Here is a 16,639-nt window from a genome sequence, read left to right as displayed (position 1 = left end):
GATGACGTCCTGAAGAGCGGTCCCCAGTTGTCGTATCTGGTCATCCTGGCCGCGGACATGCTCCTCCAGCGACTCAGGCGTGACGGTTGCTCCTGCTGATTCCATTCAAGTGGTGTGTGATTCTGTCATGGGGTGCTGAAGGTGGGTGTGGTGGAGGAATCAAGCGCAGGACGCAGAAGCCAAGTCCAAAAGACTTTAGTGAGTTATTCACGTAGTACACGAGAACAATAAGCCCGGAGGCGAAATAACGGCGCACACAGGCGTCAAACAAACGGCGCACTAACATGTGCGAAAACCTCTCCAAACACGGAGGGAAGAATACGTAGCTCCGAACACCAACAGAGGAGCAATCACACACAACACCAAACACACACAATGAGAACTAAATAGGACACTAACGAGGACTAACTAGACACAGGTGTACAACATCCAGACTAAACCAAACGAACATGAAACATAGATTGGTGGCAGCTAGTACTCCGGGGACGACGACCGCCGAAACCTGCCCGAACAAGGAGGAGGAGCAGCCTCGGCCGAAACAGGCATTTAGTACCACCTCAGGTCATTATGAGTATCTTGTCATGCCATACGGTTTAATGAATGCTCCTTCAGTCTTCCAATCATTTGTGGACGAGATCTTCCGGGACCTGCATGGGCAGGGAGTGGTAGTGTACATTGACGACATCCTAGTGTACTCTGCTACATGAGCCGAGCATGTAGCCCTGGTGCGCCAAGTGTTGGGTAGGCTGTTGGAGCATGACTTGTATGTCAAGGCAGAGAAATGTCTGTTTTTCCAGGAGTCCATCTCCTTCTTGGGTCATCGGTTGTCCGCGTCAGGGGTGAAGATGGAGATTGACCGGGTGTCAGCCGTGCGTAACTGGCAAACCCCAACCACTGTTAAAGAGGTGCAGCAGTTTTTGGGTTTTGCCAATTACTACCGGAGGTTTATCCGGGGTTTTGGACAGGTAGCAGCTCCCATTACTTCCCTGCTGAAGGGGGCCCCGGTGCGTTTGCAGTGGTCGGCTGAAGAGGACAGGGCGTTTCGTAAACTGAAGGACCTGTTCACTTCGGCTCCGGTGCTGGCGCACCCGGACCCCACTTTAGCGTTCCAGGTAGAGGTGGACGCGTCAGAGGCCGGGATTGGGGCAGTACTGTCGCAACGCTCCGGCACGCCTCCTAAGCTCCGTCCCTGCGCTTTTTATTCTAAAAAGCTCAGCCCAGCGGAGCGTAATTATGACGTAGGGGACAGGGAGCTGTTAGCCGTGGTTCAAGCCCTAAAGGTGTGGAGGCATTGGCTTGAGGGGGCTCAACACCCTTTTCTCATTCTGACTGACCATCATAACCTGGAGTACATCCGGGCAGCGAGGAGATTGAACGCTCGTCAGGCTAGGTGGAACATGTTCCTGACCCGGTTCGTTTTTAAGATCACTTCCATCCCAGGGTCCCAGAACGGTAAGGCAGACGCCCTGTCCCGGCGGTATGTCGCAGAGGAGAGGTCCATTGAGCCCACTCCCATACTGCCGGAGTCTTGTCTGCTGCCACCGGTGGTATGGGAGGTCGATGCGAAAATTGAGCGGGCGTTACGCACCAACCCTACTCCCCCAGAGTGTCCAGTGGGTCGGACGTACGTGCCGCTCGAGGTCCGTGATCGTCTCATCTACTGGGCTCATACGTCACCCTCCTCTGGACATCCAGGTATTGGCCGGACAGTGCACTACCTTAGTGTTAAGTACTGGTGGCCAACATTGGCTAGGGACGTGAGGGTTTATGTCTCCTCCTGCTCGGTGTGCGCTCAGTGTAAGGTGCCTAGACACCTGCCCAGGGGGAAGTTACAACCCCTGACCGTTCCACAACGGCCGTGGTCTCACCTCTCGGTGGACTTTGTCACGGACCTTCCCCCCTCTCAGGGGAATACCACTATTCTGGTCGTTGTGGATCGGTTCTCTAAGGCCTGTCGTCTCATTCCAATGCCGGGTCTCCCTACTGCCCTACAGACCGCTTTGTTCACCCACGTCTTCCGGCACTACGGGGTTCCCGAGGATATAGTGCAGGGGTGTCAAACTCATTTTAGCTCAGGGGCCACATGGAGGAAAATCTATTCCCAAGTGGGCCGGACCGGAAAAATCATGGTATATATAACTTAAAAACAACAACTTCAGATTGTTTTCTTTGTTTTAATACGATCAACATACAACATAAAGCTGGAGCCTGAGGACAGTGTGTCCAAAATAGTACAAGCATAACATCACTATTAATCATAAAACACGTCAAGTTTATTTGAAAATTCCAAAGAAAAAGAACACACAAACACACAATGCCTCAGTAATTAACAGAACTGTTTCACAGATCACAGAACTATATCAGGGTGTCATTTCTCAGGCAGAAATGTAGATAAAAATAATGAAATCCTGTTCGCCAAACAAGTGCAAGAACCACAGAGTCAAGAATAGGTTAAATATACAAATAAAATAAAAACAATTAAAAACAATAGCACATCAACATAAAAACATATAAACATAAATCTGAAAGCGTTGCTCAAACTCCCGTAACAGTCCCGTTATTTTATCTTTGAACCGCTTCATGTCTGCCACATGTTGGGTCGCGCACACATTTTTCAGACAGGGGAATTGAGCTGCATCACCACCGGCAAGTTGCGTCTCCCACAATGACAGCTTCAACTTGAAAGAACGTATGCTGTCATAATACTGCGTGACAACTTTGTTGCGCCCTTGCAGCTGTTTGTTCAAGTTATTCAGGTGCTCTGTAACATCCACCATAAATGCAAGGTCCGGCATCCATTCTGCGGAATGAAATTCTAACACTGGTTTGTCCTTTTCTTCCATGAACTGTTCAATTTCTTCTCGTAAATCAAAGAAACGCCTTAGCACAGCACCTCGGCATAACCATCTTACCTCAGTGTGGTATGGCAGGCCATAGATGTGGTCTTTCTCTCTGAGAAGGCTGTCAAACTGACGGTGATTCAGGCTTCTGGATCGGATGAAATTAACAGTTTGGATGACCACCATGACTTATCCATCTTTAATGACTTGCAACACAAAGCCTCCTGGTGCAAAATACAGTGAAAAGTCAAAAAATCACGTCCTCCATTTGCAGATTGCACTTTCTCTCTGAACTTTGTCACAACGCCTGCTTTTTTCCAGATCATTGAGGGCGCACCATCTGTAGCCAGGCTGACAGCGCGGGACCAGTCCACTCCGACCCTGTCCAGCGCGCCGACGAGTGCGGTAAAAATATCAGCTGCTGTCGTATCTGTCATCGGCACCAACTCCACGAACTCCTCGGTGACGGTCAATGTGTCATCAACTCCGCGGATGAAAAAATGGCCAGTTGTGCAACATCTGTAATGTCCGTGCTTTCATCAATTGCAACCGAACGCAATAAATGACTTTACTTTTTGCTTCAACTGGCTGTCCAAATCCACTGAAAGATCGGAAATCCTGTCTGCAACTGTGTTTCTTGTCAGGCTGATATTTGCAAAAGCCTGCCGCTTTTCAGGGCACACAATCTCCGCTGCCTTCATCATGCATGTTTTTACAAATTCACCCTCACTAAATGGTTTTGAAGCCACTGCGATTTCATTAGCAATGAGGTAGCTAGCTTTCACTGCAGCGTCACTGATGTCTCGGCTGTGAGTAAATACAGACTGCTGTTTCTTCAGACCCGCCAACAGTTCATTCACCTTCTCTCATCTCCGCTGTCCTTGAAAGTTGTCATATTTGTCGGCATGAAGACTCACATAGTGGCGACGAAGGTTATATTCTGTCAGCACTGCAACATGCTCTGAACACACCAAACATACAGCTTTCCCATTCAATTCCGTGATTAAATAGGATGACCATTTTTCTTGGAACACTCTGCACTCTGCGTCCACTTTTCTCTTTTTTGACAGAGACATATTGGGGCAATGAGGGTGCCAAAGCACATAATGTTAAAAGTAGAAGCCGTAATAAATATCGCGGGCAAAACAAAGTAGCTCATTGGCTGCACGTGCTTGACCTACTTGCTCTGCCCCGGTATAAACAGTTTGCTTGCTTAACACAATTGCTATTGCGCCATCCAGTGGACGCAATTGGAACAGCAGTTTATTATATTTAAAAATTGCAGCGCATTTTTTAAAAATCATCTCGCGGGCCGGATTAAACCCGTTTGCGGGCCTGATCCGGCCCGCGGGCCGTACGTTTGACCCCCCTGATATAGTGTCTGATCGGGGTCCCCAATTCACCTCTAGACTCTGGAGGGCGTTCATGGAACGCTTGGGGGTCTCGGTTAGCCTTACCTCGGGTTACCACCCGGAGAGAATTATTTTTTATTTTTTTTATTTAACCTTTATTTAACCAGGTAAGCCAGTTGAGAACAAGTTCTCATTTACAACTGCGACCTGGCCAAGATAAATAAATAGTAATGGGCAGGTGGAGAGAGTGAACCAGGATGTGGGTAGGTTTCTGAGATCCTATTGCCAGGGCCGGCCGGAGGAGTGGTTGGGGTATATCCCCTGGGCAGAGATGGCTCAGAACTCTCTCCGCCACTCCTTTACTAACCTGACCCCTTTTCAGTGTGTGTTAGGTTATCAGCCGGTTCTGGCACCATGGCATCAGAGCCAGATCGAGGCTCCTGCGGTGGATGAGTGGTTTCGGCGCTCGGAGGAGGCGTGGAACGCTGCCCACGTACATCTGCAGTGGGCCATCAGCAGGCAGAAGGCGAGCGCCGACCTCCACCGCAGTGAGGGTCCAGTCTACGCCCCTGGAGATCGAGTCTGGCTCTCGACTCGAAACCTGCCCCTTCGCCTGCCCTGCCGGAAGATTGGCCGGCGGTTTGTGGGGCCATTTAAAGTCCTGAGGAGATTGAATGAGGTGTGTTACAGGTTGCAACTGCCTAATGACTATCACATTAACCCCTCATTCCATGTGTCTCTCCTCAGGCCGGTGGTAGCTGGTCCGCTCCAGGAGAGTGAGATAAGAGAGACCCCTCCGCCCCCACTGGACATCGAGGGGGCTCCGGCGTACTCAGTCCGGTCCATTGTGGATTCAAGACGTCGGATGGGGGGTCTACAATATCTCGTGGAGTGGGAGGGGTACGGTCCGGAGGAATGGTGCTGGGTGCCTAGGAGGGACATCTTAGATCCATCCCTCCTGACTGAGTTCCATCGTAGTCATCCTACGCGCCCTGCTCCACGTCCTCCTGGCCGTCCCCGAGGCCGGGGTCAGCGCACAGCTGGAGCCGCTATGGTATTATTTTATGTATCATTAAGGCAAAAGTAGGGAGAGGTCAAAGGTAAAATAATAATATTAGTAATAAACATGATTATGTTTAAATGAATGTATGTGCTCTGTCGCAGGGGCTCTCAAACTGTGGCCCATGGGCTTGTTATGGACACATGGTATGCATTACCGTAGTTCTTTTTTAAGAAGGGGCCTAAGCCACGCAGCCAATAGAATGATAGAATGAGAGGCTTCATATAGAAAAAAGCATTCATGACCTTTTGGAGTGGACATTGTGTGACAGCTGGACGTTGAAAAAGAAGGGTGGTGCAGAACTAAAATAAGTTAGGAATGTACGCATGTTTGTTCATTTGTGTGTATATAAGAGATCTCTAAGCCAGATAGAGACAATTGTTCCATGGAGCAAGCTCGGCTTTGTTATGCAATAAAGTCTAAATTCTTGGATTCACAAGCTCTGGTGTCTTGCGAGATATTGAGTTGATTAATTATTAGTCAAATATTTATACGACACCGCGCGTCAAGGGGGGGGGGGGTACTGTCACGAATTCCGCCGAGACTGCTCCTCCTCCTTGTTCGGGCAGGCTTCGGCGTTCGTCGTCCCCGGAGTACTAGCTGCTACCGTTTGATGTTGTTTGGTCTTGTCTGATTAGTGCACCTGTTCCATATCTCGTATTGATGTCACCTACAAGTTTCCTTAGGTTTTGTTTGTAGTTGTGTTGTTGTACGCCTGTCCGTTGGTGTAGGTTATTTGTTTTCTTGTTAGTGCTTTTCGAACTGTTTTGCGTATTCGCTCGCCTCCTGTTTGTTGAGGCCCGTTGGATTTGTATTTTGCTCCTGTGACTATTAAAGTCGGATCAACTAAGCTTCTGTGTCCTGCGCCTGACTCCAACACCGCATCCACATCAGCCCCTGGCATAATGTTGGGTTTTTGAACTAGCGCCCAATTGACTCCCAATCCCTCCTGGAGAGATCTCCTTGTTCCAGAATGCACTGCGCAGCCCTTTGACAACATACAAAATGGGCATTAATACGATTCCAATGGAGTTTCCCCATCTCCTCAAAAGTATCTTTGGCCTGTACCACACATTGCTGCAACGCTCCAATATTGGATGCCAGCCGCTGAAAGACCACAGGGGACACAGGTACACAGTGTTCTTTGCCCCTGCCTGCAGAGCACTGCTTTGCCTCAGTTTTGTAAACATTATGGTGAGGGACATGGATAGCTAATGTAATCAACCCAACTCTCACGTGGCACAACCGCATAGTGATTACCCTTGCTTTAACGTTAAAATAACAGCGGAAAAGCAGGCGGCAGTGCAGGACACTAGCAACCTCAAGGTTAGCGAGCACGGCATGTAGTAAACGCAGTCTCCAACCTCTGTAGAATTGCCAACTGAAGTGTGATGAGCAATTCTGACCATGAACATTGAGTGGTGAGCTCCCAGCACCTGCTCGAGTAGAATGACTCAAGTGGGTGCTACGTGGTGTGTGGCTATCGAGCGAACCATCTACAAAGCCGGAAGACAGAACTTGAGGGGAAAGCGTAGTGTTGCTGAGGATGCAGCTCAGATCTGACAGTTCATCATCCGCTCTTGATAACATCTGAACTACGTCAACGCCCAGAGAAATTACCATCCTGACATTTAAAATTGTTTAAATGACTAATGTTGGTGTTGACTGCTATGTGCTTCATACAACTTAATATAGATCGTTAACGCTGTAATATATCACTTTTTGGGCAACTTGACCAAATCACAGAAATGGGTTGTAGATCTGTCCCTCAATGAAAGAATGTCTATGCATAGTTTTATACACTGGCATCAGCTGAAAAACAAGTTTGTTATAAAACTATTTCACAGCGGTTGAGACAGTACAACAATACTTGTTTTGTTAAACTGAAATTAGGCAAACCAGAATAGGGACCGTCGTTGTGGTGCTCCGCTCATCCCCAATAAAAGCGGCATTTCACACCTCATGCTAACATTTGTTTCATGTGATCAAGGTTTGGAGAGTCTACACGTTGTATTAAAACTTCTTAACCGTCCATGTCCACATTCTGACCAGATTATTTAGTGCCGTGTGACAATGACATTCCCAAAATAATATGGATTAAGTCCATTAGGCCTACTGAGGTCATAAGTCAACGGTGCTACCTGGCAATGATTTTAGAGGCAGGTATAATTGATTTGACCGTCCAGATCAGTTCACACTTATGGGTCTTCAGTGAACAGTGTAAGACAGAATACAGGACACATGTTCAGTAATATTGGTGTGACAGTAGACATTTAGTAATATAGAACTAAAGACACCAAGTCTTGGATTCATGCTGCTTAGTTTAATTCAGACCAACCACCACAGTTCAGAATTGTTTAAGAAACGCTTTAGCACAAAAGGCACAGGTTTACAATGATTTGAAGTTGATTTTGGGGGTTGGAGGAAAATAAACTGATCCACTCGATGAAGAAATCCCAGAAGCCTTTAGGGTCATCAGGGAAGATATCCTGCAAGACAAAAACAGTCAGCACCAGCATTCAAGTTCCCAGTCATGTGTGCGAGCATGTATATAACTCACATTTAGTCACAGGTGTAAGCCACCTCCAGGTACTTATAGGTTCCGACACAGGGGTCTCCAAACACTGAGTTGGATGCCGGAACGACACACTGGCTCTTCCCATCACACCTGTGTGTTTAAAATACAGGTAGAGGTTATCACTACAGCCAATGAGTGTACAGGTAAATACACACCGTTGGTTTCCTTACCTTTCTGCCATCTTACTGGTAGTGGATTGGCTGAGGCAGTTGGTGTTGGTGAGTTGGTTATCAGGGCGCCCAATGGAACACACGTTGCGTTGACGACGACCATAGTTGGCACTCTGGATATGGATCTTACCTTCATCTGAGGGAGTAGAGGAGGAGGAAGAGGGAGAGATAGATGAAGAAAAGGCAGAAGGCCAAGGCTGGGTGTTTGTGTGGGCTGGAGACTAATATACACAACACCACATGAGAGCAGAGAGGATACCGTACTGTAGTGTTGACCTGCTTACCACATTGTAGTTGAGAATCAGAGCCTTCACATATGATGCTGCTTACTGTAAGGACAAACAGGAGTTACACCAAACTGGCCTGACAAATAAAGGCATACTATGGCTTGGTGAAGTGATTAATTAATGTTTAGCCATATACAGAGTTGTAGAAAGTTAAATGCATTATCTTCAACCGTTGCACTGTGGTTTAAGATCCTAATGAGACGTCATCATCTCAAACTGCTCAGAATGTGAAAGCAAACGTTTAAAATTAGCTAGTCGTACCGCTAGACCAAAGCTATATTTCTATACAATTTGTGCCCGTGCCGTCTGAATAGCTATAAACGAGATTTGAGCTAGCTAATGTTGGCTGAAACAGATGTTCACTGTTACACCAGATGAAGTGTGCGCAAGAATCAACTAAGCCACAATGTAAAGGAGACCTGTGTGGTACGACTACCCATCTTTCTTACCAAGTGCTAGCTGGCTAATTGAGTTCTAATGAATAAAGTGACTTATAAATAGCAGCTTAAGTGACGGGGAGTGTGGGGGGGTAGAAGCCTGCTGGTTCCAGACTTTGTGCCGCGGTACCACTTGCAGAGGACAGTATGACTTGGGTTGCTGGAGTCATTGAAAATGTAGGGCCTTCCGACAACGCATGGTATAGGAGGTCCTGATGGCATGGAGCGTGGCCGCAGTAATGTACTGGGCCTTAGGCACTGCCCTCTGTAGCGCCTTGCAGTCGGATGCCAAGCAGTTGCCACACCTAGTGGTGATACAGCCAGTCAAAATGCTCTCAATGGTGCAGCTGTAGAACTGAGGATCGGAGGGCCAATACCACATATTTTTAGCCTCCTGGGCAGGTTGGAGAAGAGGCATTGTCTTGCCCTCTATACTACTGCATGGACCATGAAGGATCCTTAGTGATGCGGACATTGAGGAACTTGAAGCTCTCGAAAAGCTCCACTACAGCCCAGTCGATGAAAATGGGGGCGTGGTCGGCCTCTGTTTCCTGTAGTCTGCAATCAGCTTCTTCGTCGACGTTGAGTGAGAGGTTGTCGTCCTGCCGCCACACTGCCAGGTCTCTGACCTCCCTATAAGCTATGCTAACGAAAGTTGTTGCCGGCTACATTGTTCCATAACAACCGTTTGTGGGCTAGCTAGGGTTAGTTAGGAAGTGAGGGTGGTTTAAAAGTGGAGAAAAGAAAAGGGCATGTATTAAAACACATGGTGGCCATAATACAAAGTTAACAAGCTGGTCCCATTGGTGACCCAACCCATTCTATGGCTTTGCTAGCCATCAGCAGAGTGCGCCCTTTCCCCGAAGTATCAAACAATATCCCAACATGCCTCAGTCATACAGATATTCAATACATCAATTTAACGATATTGGTGCCCACCACCAAGTATTATTAGCACAGACTGACTTGTTACTTGCTGTTGGACACAGGAATATTCAGTGTCCAGGTACTTATAGGTTCCGAAACAGGGGTCTCCAAAAACAGAATTGGATGCCGGGACGACACACTGGCTCTTCCCGTCACACCTGTGTGTCAAAGATAGGTAGTGGTTATAGCTGCAGCCAATGGGTGTCTACAGGTAAATACACACCACAGGTTCCAGTACCTTGCTGCCATCTTCCTGGTGGTGGATTTTCTGAGGCAGTTGGTGTTGGTGAGTTGGTTAGCGGGGCGCCCAATGGAACACACGTTGCGTTGACGACGACCATAGTTGGCACGCTCGATATGGATCTTACCTCCATCTGAGGAAGAGACGGACAACGAAAAGATAGATAAGGAACGAAGGAGAGCCAAGGGTGGGCATCTTTGGTGTAGGTAATCTACAGTATAAAACACAGGTGATAGCTGAGTATATACACTGTTCAGTAGTGTTGACTAGCTTACCACATTGTAGTAAAGCATCAGAGCCTTCACATGTGATGCTGCGTGCTGCCAGGACAAATAAACAGGAGTTACACACCACTCACATTAGCTTGGTGTAGTAGTATCATCATCATCATTACACACAGTACCTCCATCCGTTAGTGCACAGCAAGCTGCAACCAGCACTGAAACAACATCACACAGCCAGTTCAGCAACAATCCACATCATATGCATTTGGACCGTGAAGCTAGAAATGAGCATTTGTCTCTATCCTCAAATATTTTAGATATTTTAGTGTATTAAAGTAGTCAAGTTTAGCATTTGGTCTCATATTCCATGCATGTAATGTGACTAAACTTGTTAGACGCATTTGTAATTGGTTATAGATACTTTTTTGCCTAAAAGGAACTGAATGGTTAAGGTTGTCATTTTGAAGATTAAAATACTTCTCAACACGTCTACATACATGCGGATGCCACCTTGAATTAATAGTGATGTGAGGAAGTTAAGGAACAAAGATTATACCCCATAAAAATACTAACCTCCCCAGTTATTGATAATGTGAGGGGTTGATATGTGCCCTTGTAGCCTGTCTCACTCATGCTTTCTTAATCATGGCATTAATTTAAAAGTGTTCAGAAAGATCTAGAAAGATAATAACTCCAGTCACTATTGGGCAAAACATACACCAAAACACACTGCAAACGCAGCCAAAATACCTTGTAGAGTCACATGTTTGATGTAGTCATTGTGTGCTAGGAATATAGGACCAAATACTAATCTTTGGACTACTGTAATATAGTATGGGCAAGTGTCCTGACACTTTTGACAAATTCACAAGGGGGCTCTAGATACAGTGCTTGTTTCTAGATGGTTAAACAGATATGTATTAAAATACCCTCCAATAAAGAGTTCTACCATCATCTCATGAAACATTCAAGCCCTGCAAAATGTCTATTCCCATACGATCAGTCTCCCTCTACATTTCCTGCTGTACTGTCAAATTATGGAAATACTGAACTTTAACTTAACGCATCATACTGTAGACCTCAAGTCATATGACACGTACTTCAAAAACTCTGAAATACAAATGTATACATTTAGTGATATATATTCTAACCTGCATCATATACAGAAGTTGAATACTCACAGACGACCACCGTCAGTCTGAACATGATGCCAGGTACAAGCGTGGTAGTAGCAGATATGATGAAACTGATGGTAACCTGACCTAATACACCTTGTATTTATGTTATGTGACATGTCTTAATTAACCCAGCTGTATCTATTTTGTGTCCAGGTGCACCTCATTGCAATCAGGGGCTGGGCTTTGCTGGTCTGTACCAGGCTTTTGTGTCAGTCTCATAGAGTTATATAGAGGACTCTAGATGGCTAAAATCCATTTTGGCATGAACATTGCCATTGAGGGCTTCCACCAGTTTAAAGTAGTCATCTGGGTGGGGCTTCCTGGTTAAGGAAGAATCACATGGGCCAAGTTCAGTTGCAAAACCTTCTCGAGCGTTGCCGATATACATTTCATGAATAGAGCCAACGTATTTCCTTATTATTGTTATTATTATTATGTCGGAGAGACATGTTTGTTCACCATAGCATATTTCTATCTGAACCTTCCAAAACGTTGCGACCTGCTGAACGCGCCCCATTATTCCATCCGGGTCATCAGGAGGGATCAGCCAATGAATTACACTCGTGAGCAAACATTGCATGACTGTAGGTGGCAGAAAATCTCCAACTTTGACTTTATACCTTTTCAAACAACACTATGTGGCAGTGTGCACCTTTTAGTTTGTTTGCCAACTCATAGAAATAGTAGAAGAAGAAAATGGACTACTTTTAAATGCATATTGACTCAATATTATCTTTAATTTGATTTGATTTGATTGGAGCTGCCCGTGCGCTCACAGACTCCATAATGGGACACATATTAGATGATATACTGTATTCTCTATGGTCAGATCCCCATGAGGTATACTTCTGGTGGCTGGGTGTCCTCTTCCTCAACTCACCACCATCTGGAGAGCCCTGTGGTTACAATTGCCATACCAGGCGGTGTTACAGCCCTACAGGATGCTCTCAATGGTGCAGCAGTAGAAGTTAATTTACATTTGAGTCATTTAGCAGATGCTGTTATCCAGAGCGACTTCCAATTAGTGAGTGCATTCATTTTTCATACTGGCCCCCCGTGGGGTTCAGACCCAGGTCCCCGAGCTTAGTGAGGACATTGGAGGGCACTATGGCGTTGAAGGCTGAGCTGTAGTCGATGAACTGCATTCTTACATAGGTATTCCTCTTGTCCAAACGGGATAGGGCAGTGTGCAGTGCGATGCCGATTTCGTCATCCGTGGATCTGTTGGGGCGGTATGCAAATTGTAGTGGGTCTGGGGCAGGGCTCTCCAACCCTGTTCCTGGAGAGCTACCATCCTGTAGGTTTTCAATCCAACCCCAGTTGTAACTAACCTGATTCAGCTTATCAACCAGATAATTATTAGAATCAGGTGCGCTAGATTAGGGTTGGAGTTAAAACCTACAGGACAGTAGCTCCAGGAACAGAGTTGAGAGCCCTGGTCCAGGGTGTCGGGTAAGGTGGAGGTGATATGATCCTTAACTAGCTTCTCAAAGTAATTCATGATGACAGAACTGAGTGCTATTGGGCAATAGTCATTTGGTATTTTATTAGGATCCCCATTAGCTGTTGCAAAAACAGCAGCTACTCTTCCTGGGGTCCACACAAAACATGAAACATAATACAGAACATTAATAGACAAGAACAGCTCAAGGACAGATAAAAATGCACCCAAGCCTACATATGAATGCATACACACAAACTATCTAGGTCAAGTAGGGGATAAGGTGTTGTAAGTGTAAGTAAGTGAGGTGTTGATTTATCTGTTGTTTGAAACCAGGTTTGCTGTTTATTTGAGCAATATAAGATGGAACGGAGTTCCATGCAATAATGGGTCTATATAATACTGTACGCTTTCATGAATCTGTTCTGGATTTGAGGACTGTGAAAAGACCCCTGTTGGCATGTCAGTTGGGGTAAGTGTGTGTGTCAGAGCTGTGTGTAAGTTGACTATGCAAACAATTTGGGATTTTCAACACATTAATGTTTCTCATAAAAGGAAGAGGTGATACAGTCAGTCTCTACTGAACTATTAGCCAAGAGAGACTGGCATGCATAGTATTTATATCAGCCCTCTGATTAGTTCAGTTACCTTAGCTTTCTTGGGTACAGGAACAATTGTGGATATCTTGAAGCAAGTGGGGACAACAGACTGGGATAGGGAGATATTGAATATGTCCATTACCCTGCCCTGAAACTTTGTCACTGTTACTAGCCGGCAATCACCCGGTACTCTACCCTGCACCTTAGATGCTGCTGTCCTATGTACAAAGCAGTGGAGGCTCCTCAGAGGAGGAAGGGGAGGACCATCCTCCTCAGTGAATTTCATTAAAAATAAAATTGTAAAACATTTTTTACATAAAACTGTACTAAATATAATCACGTCACCAAATTATTGATTAAAACGCACTGTTTTGCAATGAAGGTCTACAGTAGCCTCAACAGCACTCTGTAGGGTAGCACCATGGTGTAGCCAGAGGACAGCTAGCTTCCGTCCTCTTCTGGGTACATTGACTTCAATACAAAACCTTGTAGGCTCGTGGTTCTCACCCCCTTCCATAGAGTTACACAGTAATTATGACAACTTCCGGAGGACGTCCTCCAACAAATCAGAGCTCTTGCAGCATGAACTGACATGTTGTCCACCCAGTCAAAGGATCAGAGAATGAATATAGTACTGAAAGCATGCTACAGCTTGCTAGTACTGCAGAGCATAAAATGTGGTGAGTAGTTGACTCAAAGAGAAAGAGTAGTTGAACAGTTTTGAGCTAATAAATTTATTCCAAAATGAAAGAGAAGCAAGATAGAAATACTCAGTTTTTTTCACTTTCAGTTTCACTTACTTAGCTAGCAAATGCAGCTACTGAAACACCCTGCTCAAACAGAGGCATGCTGTCACGTTCGTTGAATGACGGGTCAGACCAAGGCGCAGCGTGATATGCGTACATGTTTATTAACGTAATAAACAACACGACAAAGGAATCGAAACGTGAAGTCCAAGGTAGTACAGAACAACAAACCTTACATGGAATAAGATCCCACAACTAGACAGTGCCAATAGGCTGCCTAAGTATGGTCCCCAATCAGAGACAACGAGCAACAGCTGCCTCTGATTGGGAACCACACCGGCCAACAGATCCACACATACTAGATCGACAACATAGAAAAAGCACAACAAGGAATATACACACCCTGACTCAACATATATGCGTCCCCTGAGTCAGGGCGTGACACATGCTATGTTAGATAGCTGGCTATGACTTTCCAACACAACACTGGAACTCTTCCAAGTCAAGGTAAGCTTTGGGTTTTACAAATGTATTGCCACGGGGCCCGCTAGAAGGATTACTTTTATACTATTCCAGGTATTCCTTAAAGAGGTAGGGTTTCAAGTGTCTCCGGAAGGTTGTCAGTGACTCCGCTGTCCTGGCGTCGTGGGGGAGCTTGTTCCACCATTGGGGTGCCAGAGCAGCAAATAGTTTTGACTGGGCTGAGCGGGAATTGTACGTCCGTAGAGGTAGGGGAGCTAGCAGGCCAGAGGTGGATGAACGCAGTGCCCTCGTTTGGGAGTAGGGTCTGATCAGAGCCTGAAGGTAAGGAGGTGCCGTTCCCCTCACAGCTCCGTAGGCAAGCACCATGGTCTTGTTGTAGATGAGAGCCTCAACTGGAAGCCAGTGGAGTGTGCGGAGGAGCGGGGTGACATGAGAGAACTTGGGAAGGTCGAACACCAGACGGGCTGCAGCGTTCTGGATAAGTTGTAGGGTTTAATGGCAGAGGCAGGGAGCCCAGCCAACAGCGAGTTGCTGTAATCCAGACGGGAGATGACAAGTGCCTGGATTAGGACCTGTGCCTCTTTCTTTGTAAGGTAGGGTCGTACTCTACGAATGTTGTAGAGCATGAACCTGCAGGATCGGGTCACCGCTTTGATGTTAGCGGAGAACGACAGGGTGTTGTCCAGGGTCACGCCAAGGTTCTTTGCACTCTGGGAGGGGGACACAATGGAGTTGTCAAACGTGATGGCGAGATCATGGAGCGGGCAGTCCATCCCCGGGAGGAAGAGCAGCTCCGTCTTGCCGAGATTCAGCTTGAGGTGGTGATCCGACATCCACATTGATATGTCTGCCAGACATGCAGAGATGTGATTCGCCACCTGGTTATCAAAAGGGGGAAAGGAGAAAATGAATTGTGTGTCGTCTGCATAGCAATGATAGGAGAGACCATGTGAGGATATGACAGAGCCAAGTGACTTGGTGTATAGAGAGAATAGGAGAGGGCCTAGAACTGAGCCCTGGGGGATACCAGTGTTGAGAGCACTTGGTGCGGGGAGACAGAATCACGCCACGCCACCTGGTAGGAGCGACCTGTCAGGTAGGACGCAATCCAAGAGTGAGCAGCGCCGGAGATGCCCAACTCGGAGAGGGTGGAGAGGAGGATCTGATGGTTCACAGTATCAAAGGCAGCGGATAGGTCTAGAAGGATAAGAGCAGAGGAGAGAGAGTTAGCTTTAGCAGTGCGAAGAGCCTCTGTGACACAGAGAAGAGCAGTCTCAGTTGAATGACCAGTCTTGAAACCTGACTGGTTTGGATCAAGAAGGTAATTCTGAGAGATAGCAGGAGAGTTGGCTAGAGATGGCACGCTCAAGAGTTTTGGAGAGAAAAGAAAGAAGGGATACTGGTCTGTAGTTGTTGACATCGGAGGGATCGAGTGTAGGTTTTTTGAGGAGGGGTGCAACTCTCGCTCTCTTGAAGACGGAAGGGACAATGGCAGTGGTCAAGGATGAGTTGATGAGCGAGGTGAGGGAGAAGGTCTCCGGAAATGGTCTGGAGAAGAGAGAAGGGGATAGGGTCAAGCGGGCAGGTTGTTGGGCGGCCGGCCGTCACAAGTCGCACGATTTCAAGTGGGGAGAGAGGGGAGAAAGAAGTCAAAGCATAAGGTAGGGTAGTGTGAGCAGGACCAGCGGTGTCATTTGACTTAATAAATGAGGATCGGATGTCGTCAACCTTCTTTTGAAAATGGTTGACGAAGTCATCCACAGAGAGGGAGGAGGGAGGGGGAGGAGGAGGAGGATTCAGCAGGGAGGAGAAGGTGGCAAAGAACTTCCTAGGGTTAGAGGCAGAAGCTTGAAATTTAGAGTGGTAGAAAGTGGCTTTGGCAACGGAAACAGAGGAAGAAAATGTAGAGAGGAGGGAGTGAAAAGATGACAGGTCCGCAGGGAGTCTAGATTTCCTCAATTTCCGCTCGGCTGCCCGGAGCCCTCTTCTGTGAGTTCGCAATGTGTCGTCAAGCCACGGAGCAGGAGGGGAGGACCGAGCCGGCCGGGAGGATAAGGGACATAGAGAGTCAAAAGA

The 16,639-nt window shown here is 46.7% G+C and overlaps 1 protein-coding gene across 3 annotated transcripts; it reads right to left on the bottom strand.

Moving 5' to 3' along the window:
- Positions 1 to 7,560: 7,560 nt before the first annotated feature.
- On the bottom strand, positions 7,561 to 11,371 carry LOC121577906 (L-rhamnose-binding lectin CSL3-like). Of its 3 annotated transcripts, none has more exons than XM_041891891.1 (9): positions 11,298 to 11,371; positions 10,296 to 10,331; positions 10,168 to 10,212; positions 9,890 to 10,025; positions 9,691 to 9,809; positions 8,285 to 8,329; positions 8,001 to 8,136; positions 7,813 to 7,920; positions 7,561 to 7,741 (listed from the first exon to the last, which is right to left on the bottom strand). In XM_041891891.1, the coding sequence occupies exons 1-8, from the start codon at positions 11,320 to 11,322 to the stop codon at positions 7,815 to 7,817; spliced, it is 648 nt and encodes a 215-aa protein (XP_041747825.1). In that variant the 5' UTR covers positions 11,323 to 11,371; the 3' UTR covers positions 7,561 to 7,741; positions 7,813 to 7,814. The 3 variants fall into 3 exon arrangements, with proteins under 3 accessions (XP_041747825.1, XP_041747824.1, XP_045079657.1); XM_041891890.1 differs by having other exon boundaries at positions 11,268 to 11,345; XM_045223722.1 differs by lacking the exon at positions 10,296 to 10,331 and having other exon boundaries at positions 11,298 to 11,346.
- Positions 11,372 to 16,639: the final 5,268 nt, after the last annotated feature.

Source organism: Coregonus clupeaformis, chromosome 12 (genome assembly GCF_020615455.1).
Source record: "Coregonus clupeaformis isolate EN_2021a chromosome 12, ASM2061545v1, whole genome shotgun sequence".
Classification (NCBI taxonomy): domain Eukaryota; kingdom Metazoa; phylum Chordata; class Actinopteri; order Salmoniformes; family Salmonidae; genus Coregonus; species Coregonus clupeaformis.
Note: the sequence above shows the minus strand (reverse complement) of the source record. Positions and strands in the feature narration are given on the sequence as shown.

Bases quoted from the DNA above. Each gene is read 5' to 3' on its own strand.
- LOC121577906 (XM_041891890.1), bottom strand. From the start codon at position 11,322: ATGTTCAGACTGACGGTGGTCGTCTGTGAGTATTCAACTTCTGTATAT. The intron at 10,332-11,267 runs GTTAGAATATAT...ATGTTGTTTCAG, and splicing joins AACTTCTGTATATGATGCAG to TGCTGGTTGCAGCTTGCTGT. The intron at 10,026-10,167 runs GTAAGCTAGTCA...TCTCTTCCTCAG, and splicing joins TGATGCTTTACTACAATGTG to ATGGAGGTAAGATCCATATC.